This window comes from Oryx dammah, unplaced genomic scaffold (assembly GCF_014754425.2).
Source record: "Oryx dammah isolate SB20612 unplaced genomic scaffold, SCBI_Odam_1.1 HiC_scaffold_18, whole genome shotgun sequence".
NCBI classification, from domain to species: Eukaryota; Metazoa; Chordata; class Mammalia; order Artiodactyla; family Bovidae; genus Oryx; species Oryx dammah.
The window spans coordinates 40,707,902-40,734,171 of NW_024070202.1; the positions used below are offsets into that span (position 1 = coordinate 40,707,902).

The following is a 26,270-nucleotide window of genomic DNA, read 5'->3' on the forward strand; positions in this document are numbered from 1 at the left end:
TTTTTAATTGGAGTGTTGGTGATTAGCAACATGTTAGTTTCAAGTGTACCACATAGTGATTCAGTTATAAATATAGATATATTTATTACTCCGCCATTAAAAAGAATACATTTGAATCAGCTCTAATGAGGTGTATGAAACTGGAGCCTATTATACAGAGTGAAGTAAGCCAGAAAGAAAAACACCAATACAGTATACTAACGCATATATGGAGAAAGCAATGGCACCCCACTCCAGTACTCTTGCCTGGAAAATCCCATCGGCAGAGGAGCCTGGTAGGCTGCAGTCCATGGGATCGCAAAGAGTTGGACACGACTGAGCGACTTCACTTTCACTTTTCACTTTGATGCATTGGAGAAGGAAATGGCAGCCCACTCCAGTGTTCTTGCGTGGAGAATCCCAGAGACGGGGGAGCCTGGTGGGCTGCTGTTTATGGGATCTCACAGAGTCGGACATGACTGAAGAGACTTAGCAGCAGCAGCAACGCATATATATGGAATTTAGAAAGACGGTAACGATAATCCTGTATGCGAGACAGCAAAAGAGAAACGGATGTATAGAACAGTCTTTTGGACTCTGTGGGAGAAGGTGAGGGTGGGATGATTTGGGAGAATGGCACTGAAACATGTATAATATCATATGTGAAACAAATCGCCAATCCAGGTTCGATGCATGATACTGGATGCTTGGGGCTGGTGCATTGGGACAACCCAGAGGGATGGTATAGGGAGGAGGGAGGAGGGTTCAGGATGGGGAACACATGTACACCCGTGGCAGATTCATGTTGATGTATGGGCTTCCCTGGTGGCTCAGAGGGTAAAGCGTCTGCCTGCAATGCAGGAGACCCGGGTTTGATTCCTGGGTCAGGAAGATCCCCTGGAGAAGGAAATGGCAACCCACTCCAGTATCCTTGCCCGGAAAATCCCATGGATGGAGAAGCCTGGTAGGCTACAGTCCGTGGGGTTGCAAAGAGTCGGACACAACTGAGTGTGTCTAGTTTGTCTTAGTTTATCTTATGGCAAAACCAATACAATATTGTAATTAGCCTCCAATTAAAATAAATAAATTTATATTAATAAAAAATAAAAAATTCTTAAATGAATGGTTACAGAATGAGTAGAGTTCCTTATACTGTACTGTAAGTCTCTGTTAGTTATTTATATACAGAAGTATGTATATGTTAATCCCAAACTCCCAATTTATCCTTCCCCCCACCTTCCCCTTTGGTAACCATAAATGTGTTTTTGAAATCTGTGAGTCTATTTTGTAAAGAAGTTCATTTGTATCCTTGTTTTTAAGATTCCATGTATGTGACACCATATGATATCTGTCGTTCTGTGACTTCGCTAGTGTAAGAATCTCTAGGTCCATCCGTGTTGCTGCAAATGCCACTATTTCATGCTTTGTTATACTGCTTTGTGTATATGTACCGCATCTTGTTTACACTCCTCAATCACTGGATTGTTAGGGTTGTTTCCGTGTCTTAGCTAGAGAGTGCTGCAGTGAACAGTGGGGTGTGTGTATCTTTCAGATTGTGGTTTTCTCTGGGTATATGCCCAGGAATGGGATTGCTGGGATCATAGGGTAACTCTATTTTTAGTGTTTAATGAATCTTCATACTGTTGTCCAGAATGGCTGTATCAATACATTCTCATCAACAGTGTGGGAGGGTTCCCTTTTCTCAGCACTAACGCCAGCATTTACTGTTTATAGATTTTTTGATGATGGCCATTTTGACAATGTGAGGTGATACCTCATTGTAGTTTTGATTTGCATTTATCCAGTAATTAGAGATATTGAGCATCATATCGTGTGCTTTTTGGCCATCTGTATGTCTTCTTTAAAGAAGTATCTGTTTAGATCTTCTGCCCATAGTTGATTGTTCATTTTCTGATGTTGAGCTACATATGCTGTTTATACATTTTGGATATTAATTCCTTGATAATTGCTTCATTTGCAAGTATGTTCTCTCATTTTGTGAGTTGTCTTTTTATTTATGGTTTTCTTTGCTGTGAAAAGTCTTCAAGTTTAATTAGGTCCCCTTTTTTTTTCATTACTCTAGGAGGTGAATCCAAGAAGAAAATTCTGTGATTTATGTCAAAGAGTGTTCTGCCTGTTTTCCTCTAAGAGTTTTATAGTATTTGGTCTTACATTTAGGTCTTTTAGCCATTTTGAATATCTTTTTGTGTGTAGTGTTAGAGAATGATCTAATTTCATTCTTTTACATGTAGCTGTCCAGTTTTCCCAGCACCACTTATTGAAGAGACTGTTTTTTCTCCATTGGATATTCTTCCTCCCTTTGTCATAGATTAATTGACCATAGGTTCATGGGTTTATTTCTGGGCATTCTGTTTTCTTCCATTGGTCGATATCTCTGCTTTTGTGCCAGAGCCACACTGATGTGTTACTGTAGCTTAGGAAAATATCTTTTAAACCCACCCAGTTAAAAGACATTTTGTCAGTATGTTTTGAGTATCTTTGGATTTTTCAAAGATCCTTCAGAAACAGTGATATCTCAGTTTGAGGTTTTCAGTGTTTACTGTTGCACCTCATGCGAGGAGACTGAATTACTCTTGGATTTTAGTAGGCAAACAAAGCAATTAAAAATTGTTAATCAGTCAGTTGTGTCCAATTCTTTGTGAGTCCTAAGACTTCCCCGTCCTTCACCATCTCCTGGAGTTTGCTCAAACTCATGTCCATCAATTCAGTGGACTTGATGCCATCCAACCATCTCATCCTTTGTTGTCCCCTTCTCTTCCTGCCCTCAATCTTTCTCAGCTCAGAGGCTTTTTCCAATGGGTCAGCTCTTCACATCAGGTGGCCAAATATGGGAGCTTCAGCATCAGTCCTTCCAATGATCATTCAGGGTTGATTTCCTTTAGGATTGACTGGTTTGATCTCCTGGCAGTCCAAGGGACCATCAGGAGTCTTCTCCAACACCATAATTCGAAAGCATCAATTCTTTGATGCACAGCCTTCTTTACAGTCCAACTCTCTTTCCATACAAGACTACTGAAAAAACAAAACAAAACGTAGCTTTGACTGTACAGACCTTTGTTGGCAAAGTGATGTCTCTGCTTTTTAATACACTGTCTAGCTTTGTCATAGCTTTTCTGCAAAGGATCAAGCATCTTCTCATTTCATGGCTGCAGTCACCATCTGCAGTGATTTTGGAGTCCAAGAAAATAAAGTCTGTCACTGTTTCCATTGTTTCCCAATGTATTTGCTATTGAGTGATGGGACCCACTGCCATGATCTTCATTTTTTGAATGTAGTGTTTTAAACCAGCTTTTTCCCTTTCTGCTTTCACCTTCATCAAGAGGCTCTTTAGTTCCTCTTCTCTTTCTGCCAACAAAGTGGTGTCATCTGCAATCTGAGATTACTGACATTTCTCCAAGTAGTGTTGATTCCAGCTTGTGCTTCATCCATCCCAGCATTTTGCATGATGTACTCTGCATATTAGTTAAATAAGTGGGTGGCAATATACAGCCTTGACATACTCCTTTCCCAGTTTGGAACCAGTCCATTACTCATGTCTGGTTCTAACTGTTGCTTCTTGATCTGCATATAGGTTTCTCAGGAGGCAGCTAAGGTGCTCTGGTATCCCCATCTCTTGACGAATTTTCCACAATTTGTGTGTTTCTAAGGCTTTAGCATAGTCAGTGAAACAGAGGTAGATGTTTTTCTGGAATTCTCTTTTTCTCTGATTCAATGGATGTTGGCAATTTGATCTCTGGCTCCTCTGCCTTTTCTAAATCTAGCTTGTACATCTGGAAGTTCTCAGTTCATATGCTGTTGAAGTCTAGCTTGTAGTATTTTGAACATTACCTTGCTAGCGTGTGAAATGAATGCAACTGTGCGGTAGTTTGAGCATTCTTTGGCATTGCCCTTCTTTGGGATGGGAATGAAAACTGACCTTTTCCAGTCCTGTGACCACTGCTGAGTTTTCCAAATGTGCTGGCATATTGAATGCAGCAGTTTCACAGCATCATCATTTAGGATTTGAAATAGTTCAGCTGGAATTCAATCACCTCCACTAGATTTGTTTGTGGTGATGCTTCCTAAGGCCCACGTGACTTCACATTCCAGTATGTCTGGCTCTAGGTGCGTGATCACAGCTTCATGGATATCTGGGTCAGTAAGATCTTTTCTGAGTAGTTCTTCTGTGTATTATTCCCAACTCTTCTTAATCTGTTCTGCTTCTGTTAGGTCCATACTATTTCTATCCTTTATTGTGCCCATATTTGCATGAAATGATCCTTGATATCTCTGATTTTCTCAAAGAGATCTCTAGTACCTTATGATTATGCAGTGAAAGTGACAGATTCAAGGAATTAGATCTGATAGATGGAATGCCTGAAGAACTATAGATGAAGGTTCATAACATTGTACAAGAGGTAGTGATTAAAACCATCCCCATGAAAAAGAAGTGTGAAAAGGTAAAATGGTTGTCTGAGAAAGCCTTACAAATAGCTGAGAAAAGAAGAGAAGTGAAAGGCAAAGGAGAAAAGGAAAGATATACCTATCTGAATGCAGAGTTTCAAAAAATAGCAAGGAGAGATAAGAGAGCCTTCCTAAGTGAACACTGCAGTTACTAATACTTTGTCTGTGCTTTACCCAAAGAAGTTTATAGGACAGAGTGTGGTCTGTCTTCCCTTTCTGTGGAAAGCTGTTTTAGGGGGAACTCGTGCTCTCTGCCATAAATGAACCCCTGCTAAGGAAAGCAGGATTACCTAACAATATGTATTCTAATAAAAAGAAAAGATCCTTCACAGTCTAGAAGTCCTGTTGCTGAAAAAGATGAAACCAAGTATCCTTTTCTTTTCTTCTAACTTGCTTTAAAAATTAACTTAGAATGGGAGTTCCCTGGTATATAAGAATCCACCTGCCACTGCAGGGGACATGAGTTTGATCCCTGGTCTGGGAAGATTATACATGCCGCAGGGCGACCAAGCCCACGTGCTACAGCTACTGAGCCCACAAACAGCAGCTGTTGAGACATGCCCTATGGCCCAAGCTAGTGGTGAGCAGGGGCTACTAGCTGCTTCTTGTGGCTTCTCTTGCTGCAGACAAGCTCTGCAACAGGAGAAGCCACCACAAGGAGAAACTCACACACAACTTTAGCCCCTGCTCACTACAACTAGAGAAAGCCTGTGGACAGCAGTGAAGACCCAGTGCAGCCAAAAATTAATCAATGAATAAATTTTTAAAAAAGTTGAAGAAATACATTTTAAAAAGGAAAAGAAAATGAAAAACCTTATAAAAATTAATTTAGGAAAATGTGGTGAAGATTGAATTTAGAAAGAATGTTTCAGAAAGAAATACAAATGGATAAAGAAATAAAAATTCAAATAGACTTCTTCAGACAGAATATTAGACTAAATGTTTTGTGATACAACAGGAACGAGGCAAAGCACAGGAATAAGAAAGGGCATTTTTTAATGAATGAAACCAGTCTTTCTGCAGTGACTGTGAAAGCAAGAAATATTACAGTAAGCAACCATTAATGCACGTTCTACTGATTGTACCCTTTCACGCAATACTTTTTATTTTCATTTACATCACTTAACACTAGCACAGAATTCTTTTTGTTTTTATTCATTTACTCTTTGGCTGTGCTGGGTCTTCATTGCTATGTGCAGGCTTTCTCTAGTAGTGGTAAGCAGGGGCTAATGTGATGCATGGGCTCCTCCTTGTGGCTTCTCTTGTTGCAGAGCATGGTCTTTAGGTGCACGGGCGTCAGTAATTGTAGCACTTGGGCTTAGCTGTCTTGCTGTATGTGGAATCTTCCTGGAACAGAGTTCAAACCTGGGTCCCCTGCATTGGCTGGTAGATTCTTAACCATTGGACCACCAGAGAATTCTAGCACAGCGTTCTGAAATTGCCAAGCATAAGTTGTATGCAGCTGAGTGAAGAGATCAAAATGTACTCAGTTTTCCAGAAGAGCTGATGAACATGGAAAATGACCAAATCCTTTTACATACCCATTTACATAACTACTGACAAAAATATAAGCATATATTGTTAAGGAGAGCATGATTACGAACGATTCCATAAAGAAAGAAACTGAAATAATGTATAATAAATGGTTCAGAGGCCAAGCATTTGGTGACCATTCTTAAATGCTTTTCAAAATAGTTGATCCTCATGAAATGCAATGTATCAACAGTTTTGGGGTCTGGGTTGTTTCAGGGACACTGATAAGGGTAATGATATTTCCTCTTTGAGGAAGACAGGTGTTCAAGATCCAGGATTTGTTTAGGTTGTCCAGTCCTCTGCCATATTTACCACCAGGGAACCAATTAGTAAATCAATACCCAATAAAAATAAGTGTAGCATGAATAAGTGAGGTCTGTAGAAATTTAATTCAATTGTGTGTGTATGTTGAATTTTAAAAGGTATGTTGAATTTTAAAACCTATTTTTGTTCAAAGTGTGGATGGCATCTTAGTGATCCTTTAGCAATGTGCTTATGCTCAGTGCAAAACAAAAACAAAACAAAAAATGCCATGAGTTCTTCAACTATTAAGATAAGGTGTGCTTGCAAAGATAAAGCATATCAAATCTTCATTTTGTTGGTCGATATTAAGAATGGTCCTAACGTAGCCGATGTATGAATGTGAAGACTCATTTGCTCCCTGGAAAGAAGAAAGGTAAGTACTTAGTACTTATCAGAAAGTTGTGGAAAAAAATAGATAATTCTGATGTTCTTTATACTGAAGATGTCATATTTTCTAGTAATTAGCCCAGCTTCTCAAGCTGGAGAGAAAAGTTCTCTGATGCACTTCATGAATAAGGCAGTTATTTTTCCATTCCAGGGAACATGGAAGCCTCCTTTCCAGATCTCAAGAGCTGCATGCAGTCAGATGAGGAGGGTCACTCATTAAATCTCTGCATGAGCATTTCCACTCCTTGCTGTCCCTTCAGACCATCCTCCGTTTAGTGGTATATGTACTGTTACTTTCAAAAAGACTATTGGTTTATTCTCTCTGTGAATAAAACCATACCTTAGGTCTACCATCTTTGCTTTATTCCCTTCTGTACATCCATCTTCTTATGTTTCAATTGTTTATAAATCTGCCTGCAGGCATAATTATTAGATATTCAACATGAGGCCTGTTTAAGGAAATCTATATCTGTGAGTCTTCTAAATCTAGTAAATCAAGTAATCTATAGAGAACAGTGTTCTCTGTTTGTAAAGAAAAAAAAAAAAAACATTGTGTAAAGAGCAGTAGCTTTCCACTGCAACAATCAGATGTTTAAGAAAAATCAATATACTTGTTGACAGTGACAATTAGAGAGTTCTCCATCTTTCACCTCAATTTAGCCACATAGAGACCCAAGATACTGGATATTCAGGGTTCATTAAGCATTGATGAAATATATCATGTAACAGTTACAGGGAAGAATACAGAAGAATTTACAACTATTACACTTCAGTTTTAAAAGCATATTTTCCCACTAGAACAAGTTTTTGTTGTGATATGGCTTTTAAGTGGATAATCTTTTCTGTCTATTGTATAAATTACATGTGCATTACTTTGTTTAATCATAACTTATTTGTTACTTGACTAATGACAGGTCTTAAAGGTGATGCAATATTTCCTTCGTTACAATGTGAATATATTAGATTAGCATTTTGAATATTCTGTTCAGATGGATTGTAGGCAGGAGTATTCAGTCTTTTTAGTGAATAAATATAGGCAGAAAGCATCAGAACAAAAGATTGAGTGGTCTTCCTAGGCCCAAGTTCTCATTCTTACATACAGAAAATACTGTTGCATGTCCTGTTTCACTTTTTTAATAATTCAGTTTGACTGATGTCACATTTAAAAAATGAACAGATTTGCACTGTTAAAATTTTCTATAATGTCTCAAAAAGATAGATAGAATGAATGCTGGTGAATCCCTGGCTACTGGAAATATAAAATTTTCTTAGAGATTAGTTGTGATAATTCATGTAAAATGGTTATCATAATTTTGGTGCATAATAGAAGGTCAGTCATTATCAGTGGCAGCTCCAGAATTCCTGTATAAGACAGCGTACAGTCAACAATCTGATTGAAAGGAGAGTAAGAAGACTTGTTTTGAAGTTGTAATTTTTCATAGCAAGTATATTGCTTTTATTTTGATTGTATATATTTTTTGATTTCCCTGAAGAAGGGTGGATGGAACCTAATGTAAGTGGAAAATCCTCCCCGCACCCTACCAGGCCACACCAATGCCATATATGATTATTAAAGGCTTCATTTAGGGAAGATTGAGTCAGATGTTCCTCTAATTACAAGGGGGCATAGGCACTAATAAGTAAAACACAGAGACCTGAGCCACAACAATTTTGCTTAAACTCCTACTGTCCACATTTACCTGATTTTTCCTGTAAACTCTGAGTAATTTGGCTTTACTGTATTGACTTGTTTTTCTATTTTTTATACTATTGTATTCAATTTTGGTTCATGAATTATAATAATTCATCAAGGCTTCAACATTAAACATGTAGCATACACACTGTGCTTTTGTACTGTGATTGTAGCATATTTTTATGCTACAGTCCTTTATATTAATATGTTATCTTCATCTTAAAATAGCATATTTATCCTGTTTTCTTACTATCATTTATTGAGTTTCTATTTCTCCTTAATTCCTAGCTTATTTAATAAACCTTTCTATTTTCTTTTCTCTTGTAAATTTCAGTCTCCCCAAATATCTACCATTTTCATTTATATATAAACTTTCCCAGTCTGTGATTGTATTAATTATTTATCATTTTAAAGTAATTAGCTAGAAATAATCAAGAAATGAAAAGTTAGAACACATTTAGCTTTTGTGCAACATTTTAACTTTTCAAAAGTGATTTCATATTTTAGCCTATTCCTCTCAGAAGAAAGATGTAATGTAGCGATCTGGTTGGTATTACTAGGGCTTATTATTCATTCAGCCTTCATTTATGTTTTAATTTCAGTTCAGTTCAGTTGCTCAATTGTGTCCAGCTTTTTTCAACCCCATGAATCTCAGCACGCCAGGCCTCCCTGTCCATCACCACTCACCCAAACTCATGTGCATTGAGTCAGTGATACCATCCAGCCATCTCATCCTCTGTCGTCCCCTTCTGCTCCTGCCCCCAATCCCTCCCAGCATCAGAGTCTCTTCCAATGAGTCAACTCTTTGCATGAGGTGGCCAAAGTACTGGAGTTTCAGCTTTAGCATCATTCCTTCCAAAGAACATCCAGGACTGATCTCCTTTAGAATGGACTGGTTGGATCTCCTTGCAGTCCAAGGGACTCTCAAGAGTCTTCTCCAACACCACAGTTCAAAAGCATCAATTCTTTGGCGCTCAGCTTTCTTCACAGTCCAACTCTCACATCCATACATGACCACTGGAAAAACATCTCAAAACTGCAAAGATAAATTAAAAACAATTGTTGACTAGACAGATCCAGGAATATTTGTAGCTTAATCTATAACCTCTTTTTGATAAAATGAAAACAAGTAATATATAAACTAATGTTATAGAAGCTGTATATGATTTTTATTATATACTTACTTATTTAACACCCCACTAGGCATGCACAGTATGAAATCATAAAAGCAACAAACATCACTGTACCAATACTCCGTAAGATTATTTGTACCAGGCGAAGGAGGTTTATTTTTCCAGTTACTTGATCTATGAACATTGCTGCCTTCTCATCAGCAATGGTGGCAGTCTGTAATAAAGTTAATAGTGTTTTGGGGGTAGTTTAGTGAAGCAAAATACTCAAAACCTTCAATTTATGTATCATTTTTTTTTTTTTCAAAACACTGCATAAATTTTAGTTACTTTTTTCTGTAAAAGGAGCTAATGGAAGTCTCTTTGCATGTCAAAGAAGGTAATAAATGCCCAGGTGAAATATTTAGAGAAATGCAATCATTTCCCTTTAAACATGTTATATAGCATTCTTCAATACACTGACTTCTTGTTCAATACACTAGTCTTACAGAAATATTTTCCAGTTTCCCAAAGAATGTTTCTAGTGACAGAGGGAAATATGAGGGGTCAGTAGTTTTCTTCCCCTAAAGGCTTATAAAATGCATTTCCTAATTCTGTGGCTAATCCACTCCATGATTTTTACACTAAAAATGTCTCAGCAGGATATAAACTGCCTACATTTACTATAATCTCATCTTTATAAACTTGATTGGTTTTTATTAACACTACAATATTCACACTGAGTTATTTGGAATGTCACTTTTGCATGACTCTTCCCCATGACAAGCACTATGACAAGAGATAGTGTTTAATAGATGCATTATGGAAATAATCTTAAATGATAGGAAGTACTTTCTAAAATAAAAACTGAAATCTAACATAATCCTGATATTTCTGCATGTCTTGGTTCTCTCACAATAATTAATTATATAATTAATAAAGTATAAACTTGCCCACGTGAGTAATGGAAACTCATACAACTTCAAATACTATGCACACTTACTCAGTTTTCAATCATCCAAGGTTTTTTCTATATACAAAGATGTTTACTATTTTAGTGACTAATAGATAAAAATACTAACCTCATTAAGCCAAAGAATAGGCACCAAATAGTCCTGCTTTAGGTGCTTTAATGCTCTGTAATATACATTGAAAATAAGTATAAAATATTAAATAATTATGGAAATAATATATATTATACATGCATAACAGAAATGTTAGTAACTATCTCTATACATGAATGTTCAGAAGCTAGTTGCTCTTGTGTCTTGGTTAAATTCCTTGATTTTTGTTCGATGTGATGAATAATTTAAATTTTAATGTCTGTTTCTGAGTTTTATAATCACTCTTAGGAATCTTTCTAATATATATTTCTAATTAGATTCACTTTTTCTAATCATTTATTTTCCCTTTCAACAAGTGATGCCCAGGAAACTGAGAGAGTCAGTTCCTAGGCAGGTTGATAAGAAGTCGGGGTCCCCAAGGAGAGAGGGGTCTGGAATTCTCAAGGAGGAGGAAAGGACAAACTTTTTATCCTCTATATTCCTTAGGATTATATAACAATAATGTAACCTGCTTGAGGATAGTTTCTGGGGAAAAAAAAAAAAAAACACGTTCTGGCTAATCCTGTTATCATAAAATGTAAATTATGGGAGTGGGTCTAGTAAGGTCTTTACGACCTCCAGACATTGTTTTGATTCACTGTAATAACTAATTAAAAGTATATAACTCCATTGCTAACACTAGTGATGGGGTACTCTTTCTGCCCTCTTCTGATGTCTATGTCAGAAGCTTTCCCTACCTCTTTTATACTTTGAAAAAAACTTTATTACACAAAAGTTCTGAGCAATTAAGCTGTATCTCTGGCCCTGGATTGAATTCTTCTCCTCCAGAGGCCAAGAATCCCAGTGTCTTTTGTGGTTCGGCAACAACCCTTCAAAACTAAACTTTGAATTCTGGAAACTACTGTCATAGAAATATTTGGACAGCTAGTGGAATGAGCAATACCACCATACACTCATTCCAAAATGTGTGTAAATACCATTTCAATACATACTAGATACAATTCTAAATTGCAAATGAAAGTTATTAGCATTTAACAATTTAATGAATTAAGCCAAAGAAGTTGAAATTTTATTTTATATATATTTTTTCATCATATTGGATTATTACTGCATGAGTTTATTCAAGAAAACTAAGAAGTGGCAAGAATACACAGAACTATACAAAAAAGATCTTCACAACCCAGATAATCATGATGGTATGATCACTCACCTAGAGGCAGACATCCTGGAATGTGAAATCAAGTAGGCCTTAAGAAGTATCACTATGAACAAAGCTAGTGGAGGTGATGGAATTCCAGTTGAGCTGTTTCAAATCCTAAAAGATGATGCTGTGAAAGTGCTGCACTCAATATGGCAGCAAATTGGAAAACTCAGCAGTGGCCACAGGACTGGAAAAGGTCAGTTTTCATTCCAATCCCAAAGAAAGGCAATGCCAAAGAATGCTCTGACTACCTCACAATTGCACTCATCTCATATGCTAGTAAAGTAATGCTCAAAATTCTCCAAGCCAGGCTTCAGCAATACATGAACTATGAACTTCCAGATGTTCAAGCTGGTTTTAGAAAAGGCAGAGGAACCAGAGACCAAATTGCCAGCATCCTTTGGATCATCAAAAATGCAAGAAAGTTCCAGAAAAATTTCTGCATTATTGACTAAACCAAAGCCTTTGACTGTGTTGACTACAATAAACTGTGGAAAATTCTTCAAGAGATGGGAATACCAGACCACCTGACCTGCCTCCTGAGAAACCTGTATGCAGGTCAAAAAGCAACAGTTAGAACTGGACATGGAACAACAGACTGGCTCCAAACTGGAAAAGGAGTATGTCAAGGCTGTATATTGTCACCCTGCTTATTTAACTTATATGCAGAGTACATCATGAGAAACACTGGGCTGGAGAAAGCACGAGCTGGAATGAAGAGTGCAAAGAGAAATATCCATAACCTCAATATGCAGATGACACTCTTATGGCAGAAAGCAAAGAAGAACTAAAGAGCCTCTTGATGAAAGTGAAAGAGGAGAGTGAAAGTTGGCTTAAAGCTCAACATTCAGAAAATAAAGATCATGGCATCTGGTCCCATCACTTCATGGCAAATTGATGGGTGAACTGTGGAAATAGTGACAGACTTTATTTTTTTAGGTTCCAAAATCCCTGCAGATGGTGATTGCAGCCATGAGATTAAAAGACACTTGCTCCTTGGAAGAAAAGTTATGACCAACCTAGACAGCATATTAAAAAGCAGAGACATTACTTTGCCAACAAAGGTCCATCTAATCAAAGCTATGGTTTTTCCAGTAGTCATGTATAGATGTGAGAATAGGACTATAAAGAAAGCTGAGCACCAAAGAATTTATGCTTTTGAACTGTGGTGTTAGAGAAGACTGTGGTGTTGAGAGTCCCTTGGACTGCAAGGAGTTCAAACCAGTCCATCCTCAAGGAAATCAGTCCTGAATATTAATTGGAAGGACTGATTCTGAAGCTGAAACTCCAATACTTTTGTAACCTGATGTGAAGAACTGACTCATTTGAAAAATCCCTGATGCTGGGAAAGATTGAAGGTAGGAGAAGGGGAAGACAGAGGATGAGTAGGCTGGATGGCATCACTGACTCAATGGACATGAGTTTGATTAAACTCTGGGAGTTGTTGACAGACAGGGAGGCCTGGCGGGCTGTAGTCCATGGAGTTGCAAAGAGTCAGACATGACCGAGCAACTGAAGTGAACTGAACTGATGGTGACAAAGAATTAATCCACAGCTTACAGTTTCTTCAGTCAGAAATTCTTGGGCATAGGTCTTCAAATCATTTAATGGTCATAGTTTTCTTTAGTAGCCTGTTTTGACATTCCTAAAGGGACAGATATTCTAAATTTATGTAGAAATTAGAAAATTTTATCTCTAAATCTTCAAGAGTATCAGTAATAAAGCTGGTAGCAAGAGTTGAGATGCAAACCTCCTAGGTGCCAACATGGAAGGATATAACCATGCTTTTACACTTAGCGTGGGCGGCTACGACAGGCGCATTTAGCATGACTGAGAGGAGCTACCCCAGTCTGAGGTCAGAGGCAGAAGCCAGGAGGACCCCACGCCTAAGGGGCGGTGGCCGAGAGGAGTTACCCCATGTCCAAGGTTAGGGGCAGCGGCTGAGAGTGCCAGGCTGTGATGGCGCAGGAACAGCAGAGAGGAGCTACCCCAGTCTGAGGTGAGGGGCAGCAGCTGAGAGGAGCTACCCCACGCCCGAGGCCACGGGCGGCGGCCAGGAGGAGCAACCCCACCTCCAAGGAGCAGTGGCTGTGCAGGCAGAGGGCCTAGGGGAGCTATTCCACGTTCAAGGTCAGGAGGGGTGGCGGTAAGGAGATACCCCTCCTCCAAGGTAAGGAGCAGCGGCTGTGCTTTGCTGGATCAGCCTTGAAGAGATACCCCATGTCCAAGGTAAGAGAAACCCAAGTAAGACGGTAGGTGTTGCAAGAGGGCATCAGAGGACAGACACACTGAAACCATACTCACAGAAAACTAATCACACTAATCTAATCACACTAGGACCACAGCCTTGTCTAACTCAAGGAAACTAAGCCATGCCCGTGGGGCCACCCAAGACGGGTGAGTCATGGTGGAGAGGTCTGACAGAATGTGGTCCACTGGAGAAGGGAATGGCAAGCCACTTCAGTATTCTTGCCTTAGGAACCCCATGAACAGTATGAAAAGAGAAAATATTAGGATACTGAAAGAGGAACTCCCCAGGTCAGTAGGTGCCCAATATGCTACTGGAGATCAATGGAGAAATAACTCCAGAAAGAATGAAGAGATGGAGCCAAAGCAAAAACAATACCCAGTTGTGGATGTGACTGGTGATAGAAGCAAGATCTGATGCTGTAAAGAGCAATATTGTCTAGGAACCTGGAATGTCAGGTCCATGAATCAAGGCAAGTTGGAAGTGGTCAAACAGGAGATGGCAAGAGTGAACGTCGACATTCTAGGAATCAGCGAACTAAAATGGGCTGGAATGGGTGAATTTAACTCAGATGACCATTATATCTACTACTGCGGGCAGGAATCCCTCAGAAGAAATGGAGTAGCCATCATGGTCAACAAACGAGTCCAAAATGCAGTACTTGGATGCAATCTCAAAAACAGAATGATTTCTGTTTGTTTCCAAGGCAAACCATTCAATATCACAGTAATCCAAGTCTATGCCCCAACCAGTAATGCTGAAGAAGCTGAAGTTGCATGGTTCTGTGAAGACCTACAAGACCTTTTAGAACTAACACCCAAAAAAGATGTCCTTTTCATTATAGAGGACTGGAATGCAAAAGTAGGAAGTCAAGAAACACCTGGAGTAACAGGCAAATTTGGCCTTGGAATGCGGAATGAAGCAGGGCAAAGGCTAATAGAGTTTTGCCAAGAAAATGCACTGGTCATAGCAAACACTCTCTTCCAACAACACAAGAGAAGACTCTACACATGGACATCACCAGATGGTCAACACCAAAATCAGATTGATTATATTCTTTGCAGCCAAAGATGGAGAAACTCTATACAGTCAACAAAAACAAAACCAGGAGCTGACTGTGGCTCAGATCATGAACTCCTTATTGCCATATTCAGACTCAAATTGAAGAAAGTAGGGAAAACGTCTAGACCATTCAGGTATGACCTAAATCAAATCCCTTATGATTATACAGTGGAAGTGAGAAATAGATTTAAGGGCCTAGATATGATAGAGTGCCTGATGAACTTTGGACTGAGGTTCATGACATTGTACAGGAGACAGGGATCAAGACCATCCCCATGGAAAAGAAATGCAAAACAAAATGGCTGTCTGGGGAGGCCTTACAAATAGCTGTGAAAAGAAGAGAGGCGAAAAGCAAAGGAGAAAAGGAAAAATACAAGCATCTGAATGCAGAGTTCCAAAGAATAGCAAGGAGAGATAAGAAAGCCTTCCTCAGTGATCAATGCAAAGAAATAGAGGAAAACAACAGAATGGGAAAGACTAGAGATCTCTTCAAGAAAATTAGAGATACCAAGGGAACATTTCATGCAAAGATGGGCAAAATAAAGGACAGAACTTGTCTGGACCTAACAGAAGCAGAAGATATTAAGAAGAGGTGGCAAGAAAACACAGAAGAACTGTACAAAAAAGATCTTCATGACCCAGATAATCACGATGGTGTGATCACTCACCTGGAGCCAGACATCTTGGAATGTGAAGTCAACGGGCCTTAGCAAGCACTACTACAAACAAAGCTAATGGAGGTGATGGAATTCCAGTTGAGCTATTTCAAATCCTAAAAGATGATGCTGTGAAAGTGCTGCACTCAATATGGCAGCAAATTGGAAAACTCAGCAGTGGCCACAGAACTGCAAAAGGTCAGTTCATTCCAATCCCAAAGAAAGGCAATGCCAAAGAATGCTCAAACTACTGCACAACTGCACTCATCTCACATGCTAGTAAAGTAATGCTAAAGTGTCTCCAAGTCAGGCTTCAGCAATACGTGAACCGTGAATTTCCAGATGTTCAAGCTGGTTTTAGAAAAGGCAGAGGAACCAGAGATCAAATCGCCAACATCTGCTGGATCATCAAAAAAGCAAGAGAGTTCCAGAAAAACATTAATTCTGCTTTATTGACTATGCCAAAGCCTTTGACTCTGTGGATCACAATAAACTGTGGAAAATTTTTCAAGAGATGGGAATACCAGACCACCTGATGTGCCTCTTGAAAAATCTGTATGCAGGTCAGGAAGCAGCAGTTAGAACTGTACATAGAACAACAGACTGGTTCCAAATAGGAAAGGAGTACATCAAGGCTGTATATTGTCACCCTGCTTATTTAACTTCTATACAGACTACATCATGAAAAACACTGGGCTGGAAGAAGCACAAGCTGGAATCAAGAATGCTTGGAGAAATATCAATTACCTCAGATCTGAAGATGATACCACCCTTATGGCAGAAAGTGAAGAGGAACTAAAAAGCCTCTTGATGAAAGTGAAAGAGGAGAGTGAAAAGGTTGGCTTAAAGCTCAGTATTCAGAAAACGAAGATCATGGCATCCAGTCCCATAACTTCCTGGGAAATAGATGGGGAAACAGTGAAAACAGTGTCAGACTTTATTTTTCTGGGCTCCAAAATCACTGCAGATGGTGACTGCAGCCATGAAATTAAAAGACGCTTACTCCTTGGAAGGAAAGTTATGACCAACCTAGATAGCATATTGAAAAGCAGAGACATTACTTTGCCAGCAAACATCCATCTAGTCAAGGCTATGGTTTTACCTGTGATCATGTATGGATGTGAAAGTTGGATTGTGAAAGCTGAGCACTGAAGAATTTATACTTTTGAACTGTGGTGTTGGAGAAGACACTGGAGAGTCCCTTGGACTGCAAGGAGATCCAACCAGTCCCTTCTGAAGGAGATCAGCCCTGGGATTTCTTGGGAAGGAATGATGCTAAAGCTGAAACTCCAGTACTTTGGCCACCTGATGCAAAGAGTTGACTCATTGGAAAAGACTCTGATTCTGGGAGGGATTGGGGGCAGGAGGAGAAGGGGACAACAGAGGATGAGATGGTTGGATGGCATCACTGACTCTGTGAACATGAGTCTGAGTGAACTCCGGGAGTTGGTGATGGACAGGGAGGCCTGGCGTGCTGTGATTCATGGGGTCGCAAAGAGTCAGACACGACTGAGCAACTGAACTGAACTGATACAATTTTTCATATCTCCTTTTACATTTTTTCTGTGCATATATATTTTCCTCATACAAATCTGTTTATAGAGGCCACTCACTGCCTGTCTTCCTAGTCCAGCTACCTAAATTTCAGTAGACTTTCTTTTATTTCTATTTACCAACATTTTGTTTTATTGAGGGACAGGTAGATTTTTACTTTCATGACTCCCATTATTATCTGTGTTTGGTCAATTCCTTGGGCTAAATAACTCTGATCATCTACATTTCTTTAAAAAACAGATTTTTTTTTTACATTGGAATATAATTGCTTTACAGTGTTGTGTCAGTTTCTTCTCTACAACAGCATGAATCAGTTATAAGTATACATAAATACCCTCCATCTTCAGCCTCCCTGCCACCCCTCTACACCATCACAAAGCACTGAGCTGAACTCCCTGTGTGATACAGTAGCTTCCCACTACCTGTTTTACACATGGTCGTGTGTTTGTCAGGGCTGTTCTCTCAATCCATTCTACGCTCTCCTTCCCTCGCTGTGTCCACACATCCATTCTTACATCCTCATTTCTGTTCCAGTCCTGCCAATAGGTTCATTGGCGTCCCTTTTCTAGATTGCATATATATGTGTTAATATATGATATTTTTCTGACTTAGAGAAGTTGAATTTTATATTCTTTCCCCTTCTTTTCATAGATATATTCTCATTCTTACAAGAAAATACTAAAAATCATAATGAAACTTGTTCAAGAGACTCACTCAATTTTTCTTGCTGGTTTAACCAATATATTGATCTGCAGCCGTTTTGCAAATTGTAGAGTGAATCCAGTTATCTAAAGACAGAACAAACTAAATTAATTATCCACTTCCTTAAAAAAAAGTATTTTATAAATCCAAAATTTATTTTTACTGTTACATAGAACCTAAGGTGAAACTCTACTACTTGAAATTTATTAAATAATAATTGGACATATTGCATCATGCACACATAATTCTCCGTAGTTAAACTTTGTGTGTACACGAATGGGTGTATACAGACATATATGCCCATGCATATACATGCACACAAAATTCCTTTGCCCATCCTAATGTCTAGGCTTTATTTAAATTTATGATATTTATTTGAACTGGTTTTGAGGAATTCACAATAGTACTGAAACCCAGAACTCATACACTGTAAACAAATCCTGAACTTTGCATGATTAAGTATATATCAGTCAGAACCCATATATCATGCGTATAATTATACTACTACTTATTATTCTTTAAACTGAAATGTGACTCCTAAAATTCTGGCATATCATTTAAACTTTGAAAAGGAGAATATTAAATGAAAAGTTGAAAATTTTACTCTATAGGAAATTTAATAGATTTTTCCCTACACTGAGTATACTGAATCTTACCTCAAATGCATATATATCTGTAAAATCTTTTAATTGCTTGTAATCTACAGTGTTCCTTCGTGAGAGCAGTACTTGCAGTTAAGTTATAAAATGAGCATAAAATCGTACTTTATACCAAATTGTTTTAAGTAGAATCATTTCTGTCATTGCTTTCTCTGACCTATGAACAATTTAAAAAGTCTATAAAATTCCACATGCTATAAAAACTAAAACAGAATTACTTCATCTCATAAGCAACAACAGGAAAATAAATGTAATTTTCCTTGATATAAAAGTAAGTAATTTATCAAGATTGTGATGCAATAAATATAACCAATAAATGTGATTGAGAAAATGGAGAGAATTTAATTCTTCTTTCATTAAAAAAATAATGTTAAACCAAACAGGTCAATAATGTAGTTGCTTACAGGTTCAACATCTAAGTATGTGCTATGTTCTTCTTCATTTGGACTTAAGCCTTCAACAGGTTCTGCAATTTCTGGACTTGCATGTAGAAAATGAGGAAGTGAAATGTACACAGGTTTTCCTGCAAGCAAGTTTTAAAAGACAAATGATATAAATACTTTTTCTTATTATACATCTCTTTCAGAAAAGATTTCCTTGAAGATAAAGCTTTTTAAGTTAAAAATGAAATGCAAAGTTTGCTTTGACTACTAATTGGATGGTGAGGGTTAGAGACGATTATAGCATCTAATCACTTTTGAATAATAACAAAAAAGAAAGGTAACCAGTCATCCCTTAGGTGTTTATTTCCTATAAGTAAGGCTTAGCTGGCCTTCCCTGGTAGCTCAGTGGTAAAGAATCCGCCTGCCAATACGGGAGATGCAGGTTTGATCGCTGGGTCAGGAAGATCCCCTGGAGGAGGAAATGGCAACCACTCCATTTTCTTGACTGGGAAATTCCATGAAAAGAGGAGTCTGGCAGGCTACAGTCCATGAGGTTGAAAAGAGTCAGATAGGACTTAGCAACTAAGCAACAACGGCAAAGCTTAGCTGCTGAACACAAAGTTACAACCATATACCTTCATGTTTCAGGTAGTAATATGTCTATGGACTGATCATTTTGAAAAGAGATTCTTCTTTCTTTCTTCACACCTACACCAATATGAAATAGGTGAACAAAATATGATAAACTCCAGATTTTGAGTCAATTCTTGTTTTGGAGACTTCCTGAAATACACTTATTTTTATTTACCATTTTCTAGGATAGAAAAGTTAGAAAAATGTTAGATAAGTTGGGATGTTTAAAGTATTCTGGTAACTAATTTTATCCTAAATCTAAAAAGAGCACAGAGATTCTGCACAGCACAGGACACCATCAAAAATGAAAAGGCTACCTATGGGATGGGAAAAATATTTTCAGAACTTGTATCCCATAAGTAAGTAACATCCAAAATATACGAGGAATTCACACAACTCAAAAAAATAATCAGTTAAAAAATGAGCAAAGAACCTTAAAATTTATTTTCCAAAGTAGCACAGAGAAATATCAGGGTGGTTTTACCTAATAACAACTAAATTTTGCAACAGTGAAAATCAGAACAAAAACAGCCTACCACCTTCTGCCATTGTTGCTTTCTCACTTTAAATTTCTTGCAGAAAACAATCCTGGCTTAAGTTTACCCAGTTTAAAGAATAATGCGAATTATGCCATGGATTGTGACATTAAGAACCTGTAAACTCACCTTCTTTGCATTTGCCAACGTCTAGGACACCATATAAGGTACAATTTTTTGAGAGAAGTTTTTCTGTGCAGAAACAGTGGTTGTCTGGATTTTGAAGTGGAGATGCAAAAACCCTGGATGGAAGAACAAATCTATACACAGGGATTCCTTTTAGAGTAATTTCGGCTCCAAACACAGCATAAAATGACCTAAACACAGATACAAAAGAGGTTCATTTTGGGAAACTGAACTTCGTTCTGGAGATCCATTTTCTCCTATTTTTAAATTTATATTATTGTGTTAACTTAGGAAAATTGTGTAATCTTATTAGAATTCCTGTTTAATTCTTAAGAAAAAAATATTGAGAGATTTTAAGGTATACCAGAACTCAATACCTGGATATGAGCTATTCTTACCTTTGTTTTCAAAAGCTTCTGAAATTAATTTTTGTTTGTGAACTGCAATAGAGTATTTATCCCTTGAGATGGGAATGGCAGCCACTCTAGTTTTGTTGCCTGGAGAATCGCACAGATAGTGGAGCCTGGTGGGCCACAGTTACAGTCCACAGAGTCGCAAAGAGTTGGACATGACTGAGCGAGTAACCACATAGAGTATTTATACAGCAGACATTTCTCATGGTTCATTTCTTCTGTGGATTAATTATTGATGACTCTCTCAAATCCTTAATTTGTGCCCAGTTTCAATGAGATAAAAATAAAGTTTCAATGTCCCAAAACTTAATCATGGAGAGAAGTTCTGCTTGAGTGTGTGCATGCTGGTGTTTAATATCTGCCTTCTACACTCCCATCATTTACAGCTATCCACCATAAACTTGGCAATGTATTGAATCCCACTATATACTTTTTCTTTTTTTTTGATACCCAGATGACCTTAGCTCAAACTACTGCACAATTGCACTCATCTCACATGCTAGTAAAGTAATGCTCAAAATTCTCCAAGCCAGGCTTCAGCAATACATGAACCATGAACTTCCTGATGTTCAAGCTGGTTTTAGAAAAGGCAGAGGAACCAGAGATCAAATTGCCAACATCTGCTGGATCATGGAAAAAGCAAGAGAATTCCAGAAAAACATCTATTTCTGCTTTATTGACTATGCCAAAGCCTTTGACTCTGTGGATCACAATAAACTGTGGAAAATTCTGAAAGAGATGGGAATACCAGACCACCTGACCTGCCTCTTGAGAAATCTGTATGCAGGCCAGGAAGCAACAGTTAGAACTGGACATGGACCAACAGACTGGTTCCAAATAGGAAAAGGAGTACGTCAAGGCTGTATATTGTCACCCTGCTTATTTAACTTTTATGCAGAGTACATCATGAGAAACGCTGGACTGGAAGAAGCACAAGCTGGAATCAAGATTGCCGGGAGAAATATCAATAACCTCAGATATGCAGATGACACCACCCTTACGGCAGAAAGTGAAGAGGAGCTAAAAAGCCTCTTGATGAAAGTGAAAGAGGAGAGTGAAAAAGTTGGCTTAAAGCTCAACATTCAGAAAACGAAGATCATGGCATCCAATCCCATCACTTCATGTGAAATAGATGGGGAAACAGTGAAAACAGTGTCAGACTTTATTTTTTTGGCTCCAAAATCACTGCAGATGGTGATTGCAGCCATGAAATTAAAAGACGCTTACTCCTTGGAAGAAAGTTATGACCAACCTAGATAGCATATTCAAAAGCAGAGACATTACTTTGCCGACTAGGGTCCATCTAGTCAAGGCTATGGTTTTTCCAGTGTTCATGTATGGATGTGAGTGTTGGACTGTGAAGAAGGCTGAGCGCTAAAGAACTGATGCTTATGAACTGTGGTGTTGGAGAAGACTCTTGAGAGTCCCTTGGACTGCAAGGAGATCCAACCAGTCCATTCTGAAGGAGATCAGCCCTGGGATTTCTTTGGAAGGAATGATGCTAAACCTGAAACTCCAGTACTTTGGCCACCTCATGCAAAGAGTTGACTCATTGGAAAAGACTCTGATGCTGGGAGAGATTGGGGGCAGGAGGAGAAGGGGATGACAGAGAATGAGATGGCTGGATGGCATCAATGACTCAATGGACATGAGTCTGAGTGAACTCCAGGAGTTGGTGATGGACAGGGAGGCCTGGCGTGCTGCGATTCATGGGGTTGCAAAGAGTCGGACATGACTGAGCGACTGAACTGAACTGACCTTATTTGAAGAAATTCTGCTCTCTTCAATTTTACAGATAAGAAAAGTTTCAGAGATCTTCAAAGCTTTCTCAACCACACAGAATTTAGAAACTAAAGGATCAAGCATACCCAGTGCCCAGTGTGGGTGCTGATGCTTATGTGAAATTTTCTGCACCCCTGCCAATTTGAATGGATACTGTAGTGTCAGCAGAGCACATTAACATAGATCTGTGCCTGGAATATCATCATTTTAGACATTTTAAGAAAGATTGGGCATGTCTTTCTTGACTGTTATTAAGCATACTACTACTTCAGTAAAAAAGAGGAACAAATAGCTCTTGCTTATAAATGACAAAGAAGAAAATGATTTGTATTATGCAAAATACCCTTCTACATCTTTTAGTTTTCAGAAATATAATAAACATTATGAATTCTATATTGTATTTATTAATATATCAAAAAACGTCCTTAAATTTATTTCATTTTTCTAATATACTACTATTGAGTGTGGTCTTCTTGATTTATCTTTTGTCACTTGGGGAAGTAATTCTGACTTAGAGAAATACATTACTGTCTTTGTCTTACCTGCAAATGTCCGAGGAGAAGAATTGCAATACCCGGGTCTTCTCAATAAATGGTGGAAATGAAGCTGCATCTGTTTAAAAGTTGAGCCAGTATCAAGGGATTAGATGCAGTTTGTGTCTTAAATCAAGAAATCTTGATTACAAAATGCTTGACAGAAATATAATATGAACTGTAGCAATTGTACATGTAATTTTTTAAACAAATTTATTTTTCTCATTCCTTTCTCTTTCATTAAATTTTATGTTGGATCAGTCGATTAACCATGTTTTGTTAGTTTCAGGAGTATAGCAAAATGATTCAGTTATACATACACATGTATCTATTCTTTTTCAATTTCTTTTCCCATCTCGGTTAAAAAAGAATATTGAGTAGCATGCTTTGTGCTATACAGTAAGTCCTTGTGGGTTATCTGTTTTAAGCATTAATAGTGTATATATGTCAATCCCAAATTCCAAATCTATCTCCTCCTCCAGCTTTTTCCCTCAGTCACTGTAGTTCATTGTCTTAAGTCTGTGAGTCTGTTTGGTAAGTTCATTTGTATCACTTTTTTAAGATTCTGCATAAAAGCAATATCACATGATCCATGTCTTTCTCTGTCTAATTTACTTCACTTAGTATGATAAGCTCCAGGTCCATTCATATTGCTGCAAATGGCACTATTTCATCCTTTTTAACAGCTGTAATATTCTGTTTCATATATGTGCCACATTTTCTTTATCTGTTGATGGACATTTAGGTTGCTTCCATGTCTTGGCTATGGTAAGCAGCACTGCAATGAATCCTGGGCTGCATATAACCTTTTGAACTACACTTTAATCCAGATACATGCCCAGGAGTGGGATTGCTATCTCATATGGTAGCTCTATTTTTAGTTTCTTAAGAAACCTCCATACTGTTCTCCATTGTGACTGTTTCCAGTTTAAATTCCTACCAGCAGTATAGGAAGATTTCCTTTTTTGCACATCCTCTCCAGCATTTATTGTTAGTGGATTTTGGGGTAATGGAGTCTGACCGTTGTGAAGTGATAACCTCATTGTAGTTTTGATTTGCATTTTTCTAGTAAATAGTGATTTTGAGCACATTTTTATGTACTTCTTGGCCATCTGTATGTCTTTTTGGAGAAATGTCAACTTAGGTCTTTTGCCCATTTTTTGATTTTTTAAATATGTATATATAGAGAGTATGAGCTGTTGAAAACTTTGGAAATTATTTGGTGGCACTGTTTGAAAATATTTTCTCCCATTGTGAGTTGTCTTTTAACTTTGTTTATGGTTTACTTTGCTGTAAAAAAGGTTTTGAGTTCAATTATGTCCTATTTGTTTATATTTCTTCTTCTTTCTATTTCTCTAAGAGGTCGCTCAGAAAAGATACTGCAGTGATTTATGTCAGAGAGTGTTCTGCCTATGTATTCCTCTAAGAGTTTTATAGTATTCAGTCTTTAGTTATTTAATTTAATTTAGTTATTTAATCCATTTTGAGTTTATTTGTACACGGTGTTAAAGAATGTTCAATTTCATTTTTTTACATGTACTTGTCCCATTTTCTCAGCACCATTCATTGAAGAAACTCTTTTCTCCATTGTACAGTCTTACCTACTTTGCTGTACGTTAATTGGCCATATGTGTGTGAGCTTGTTTCTGGCTTTCTACCCTGTTCCAGTGATCTACATTTCTGTTTTGGTGACACTACCATACTGGTTTGGTGACTGTAACTTTGTAGTACAGTCTGAAGTCAGGGAGCCATGATTCCTCCAACTTTTTCTTTCTCAAGATTGCTTTGGCTATTCAAGGTCTTTTATGTCTCCATATACATTTAAATTTTTTTGTTCTAATTCTGTGAAAAATGCCATTGGTAATTTGATAGGGATTTCATTGAGTCTTTAGATTGCATTGGGTAATGTAGTCACTTTAACAGCATTGATCTTTGAATACAAGAATGTGATGTATCTTTCCATCTGTTTGTGTCATCTTTGATTTCTTTCATCATCATATAGTTTCAGAGTATAGGTCTTTTGTTTACTTCAGTTCAGTTCAGTCGCTCAGTCGTGTCCGACTCTTTGCAACCCTCATTGTTAGTGTACAGAAATGGAATAGATTTCTGTGTAATAATTTTGTAATAATAATAATTACAAATTTAGTTATCCTGCAACTTTTCTGTGCTCAGACGCTCAGTTGTGTCTCTATGTAGACCACTAGGCTTCTCTGTCCACGGGATTCTCCTGGCAAGAATACTGGAGTGGGTTGCCATTTCCTTCTTCAGCAACTATATTACAGCTCTTCAAAAATGAATTCAGTGGTTTTCTGATAGCATCTTTAGGATTCTTTGTGTATAGTATCATGTCATCTGCAAGCAATGACAGTTTTACTTCTTTTCCAATGTGGATTTCTTTTATTTCTTTTTCTTCTCTGATTGCCATGACTAGTATTTCCAAAACTATATTGAATAATAATAGTAAGAGTCAACATCCTTTCTTGTTCCTGGTCTTAGAGGAAATGCTTTTAACTGTTGAATATGATGCTAACTATATTTTTGTCATATATGGCCTTTAGTATGTTCAGATAGGTCCCCTCTGTACCCACTTTCTAGAGTTGTTTTTTTTTTTTTTTAATCTCAATGGATATTGAGTTTTGTCAAAAGCTCTTTCTACCATCTATTGAGATGGTCATATAATTTTATTCTTTAATATTCTTTGATGTCATATATCACACAGATTGATGTCCAGATATTGCAAAATCCTTGTATCTATAGTATAAATCCCACCTTATCATGTTGTGTGATCCTTTAATGTATTGTTTGATTTGGTTTGCTAGTAGTTTGTTGAAACTTTTCGCATCTGATTTTATCAATGATAATGACCCATGGTTTCCTTTTTTGTAGTATCTTTGTCTGGTTTTGGTATCAGGGTGATGGTATCCTCATAGAATGAGTTTGAGAATATTCCTTCTACTGCAAATTTTTAAGTAGTCTCAGAAGGATAGGTTTAACTCTTCTGTAAGTTTTTAGTAGAATACACCTGTGAAGCCATCTCAGTTCATTTCAGTCACTCAGTCGTGTCCGACTCTTTGCGACCCCATGAATCGCAGCACGCCAGGCCTCCCTGTCCATCACCAACTCCTGGAGTTCACTCAGACTCACGTCCATCGAGTCAGTGATGCCATCTAGCTATCCCATCCTCTGTCATCCCCTTCTCCTCCTGCCCCCAATCCCTCCCAGCATCAGAGTCTTTCCAAGGAGTCAACTC

General features: G+C 37.9%; 1 protein-coding gene across 1 annotated transcript in view; it reads right to left on the reverse strand.

The window, feature by feature from the left end:
* Nucleotides 1-8,815: 8,815 nt before the first annotated feature.
* The window catches only part of LOC120878122 (platelet glycoprotein 4-like), a 71,260-nt gene continuing 53,805 nt past the window's right edge, over nucleotides 8,816-26,270 (reverse strand). Inside the window, 6 exon segments of the mRNA XM_040260732.1 lie at nucleotides 8,816-9,706; nucleotides 10,551-10,605; nucleotides 17,968-18,041; nucleotides 19,019-19,137; nucleotides 20,296-20,483; nucleotides 23,030-23,099. Coding sequence (XP_040116666.1) covers nucleotides 9,548-9,706; nucleotides 10,551-10,605; nucleotides 17,968-18,041; nucleotides 19,019-19,137; nucleotides 20,296-20,483; nucleotides 23,030-23,099 — 665 coding nt within the window. The 3' untranslated portion in view covers nucleotides 8,816-9,547.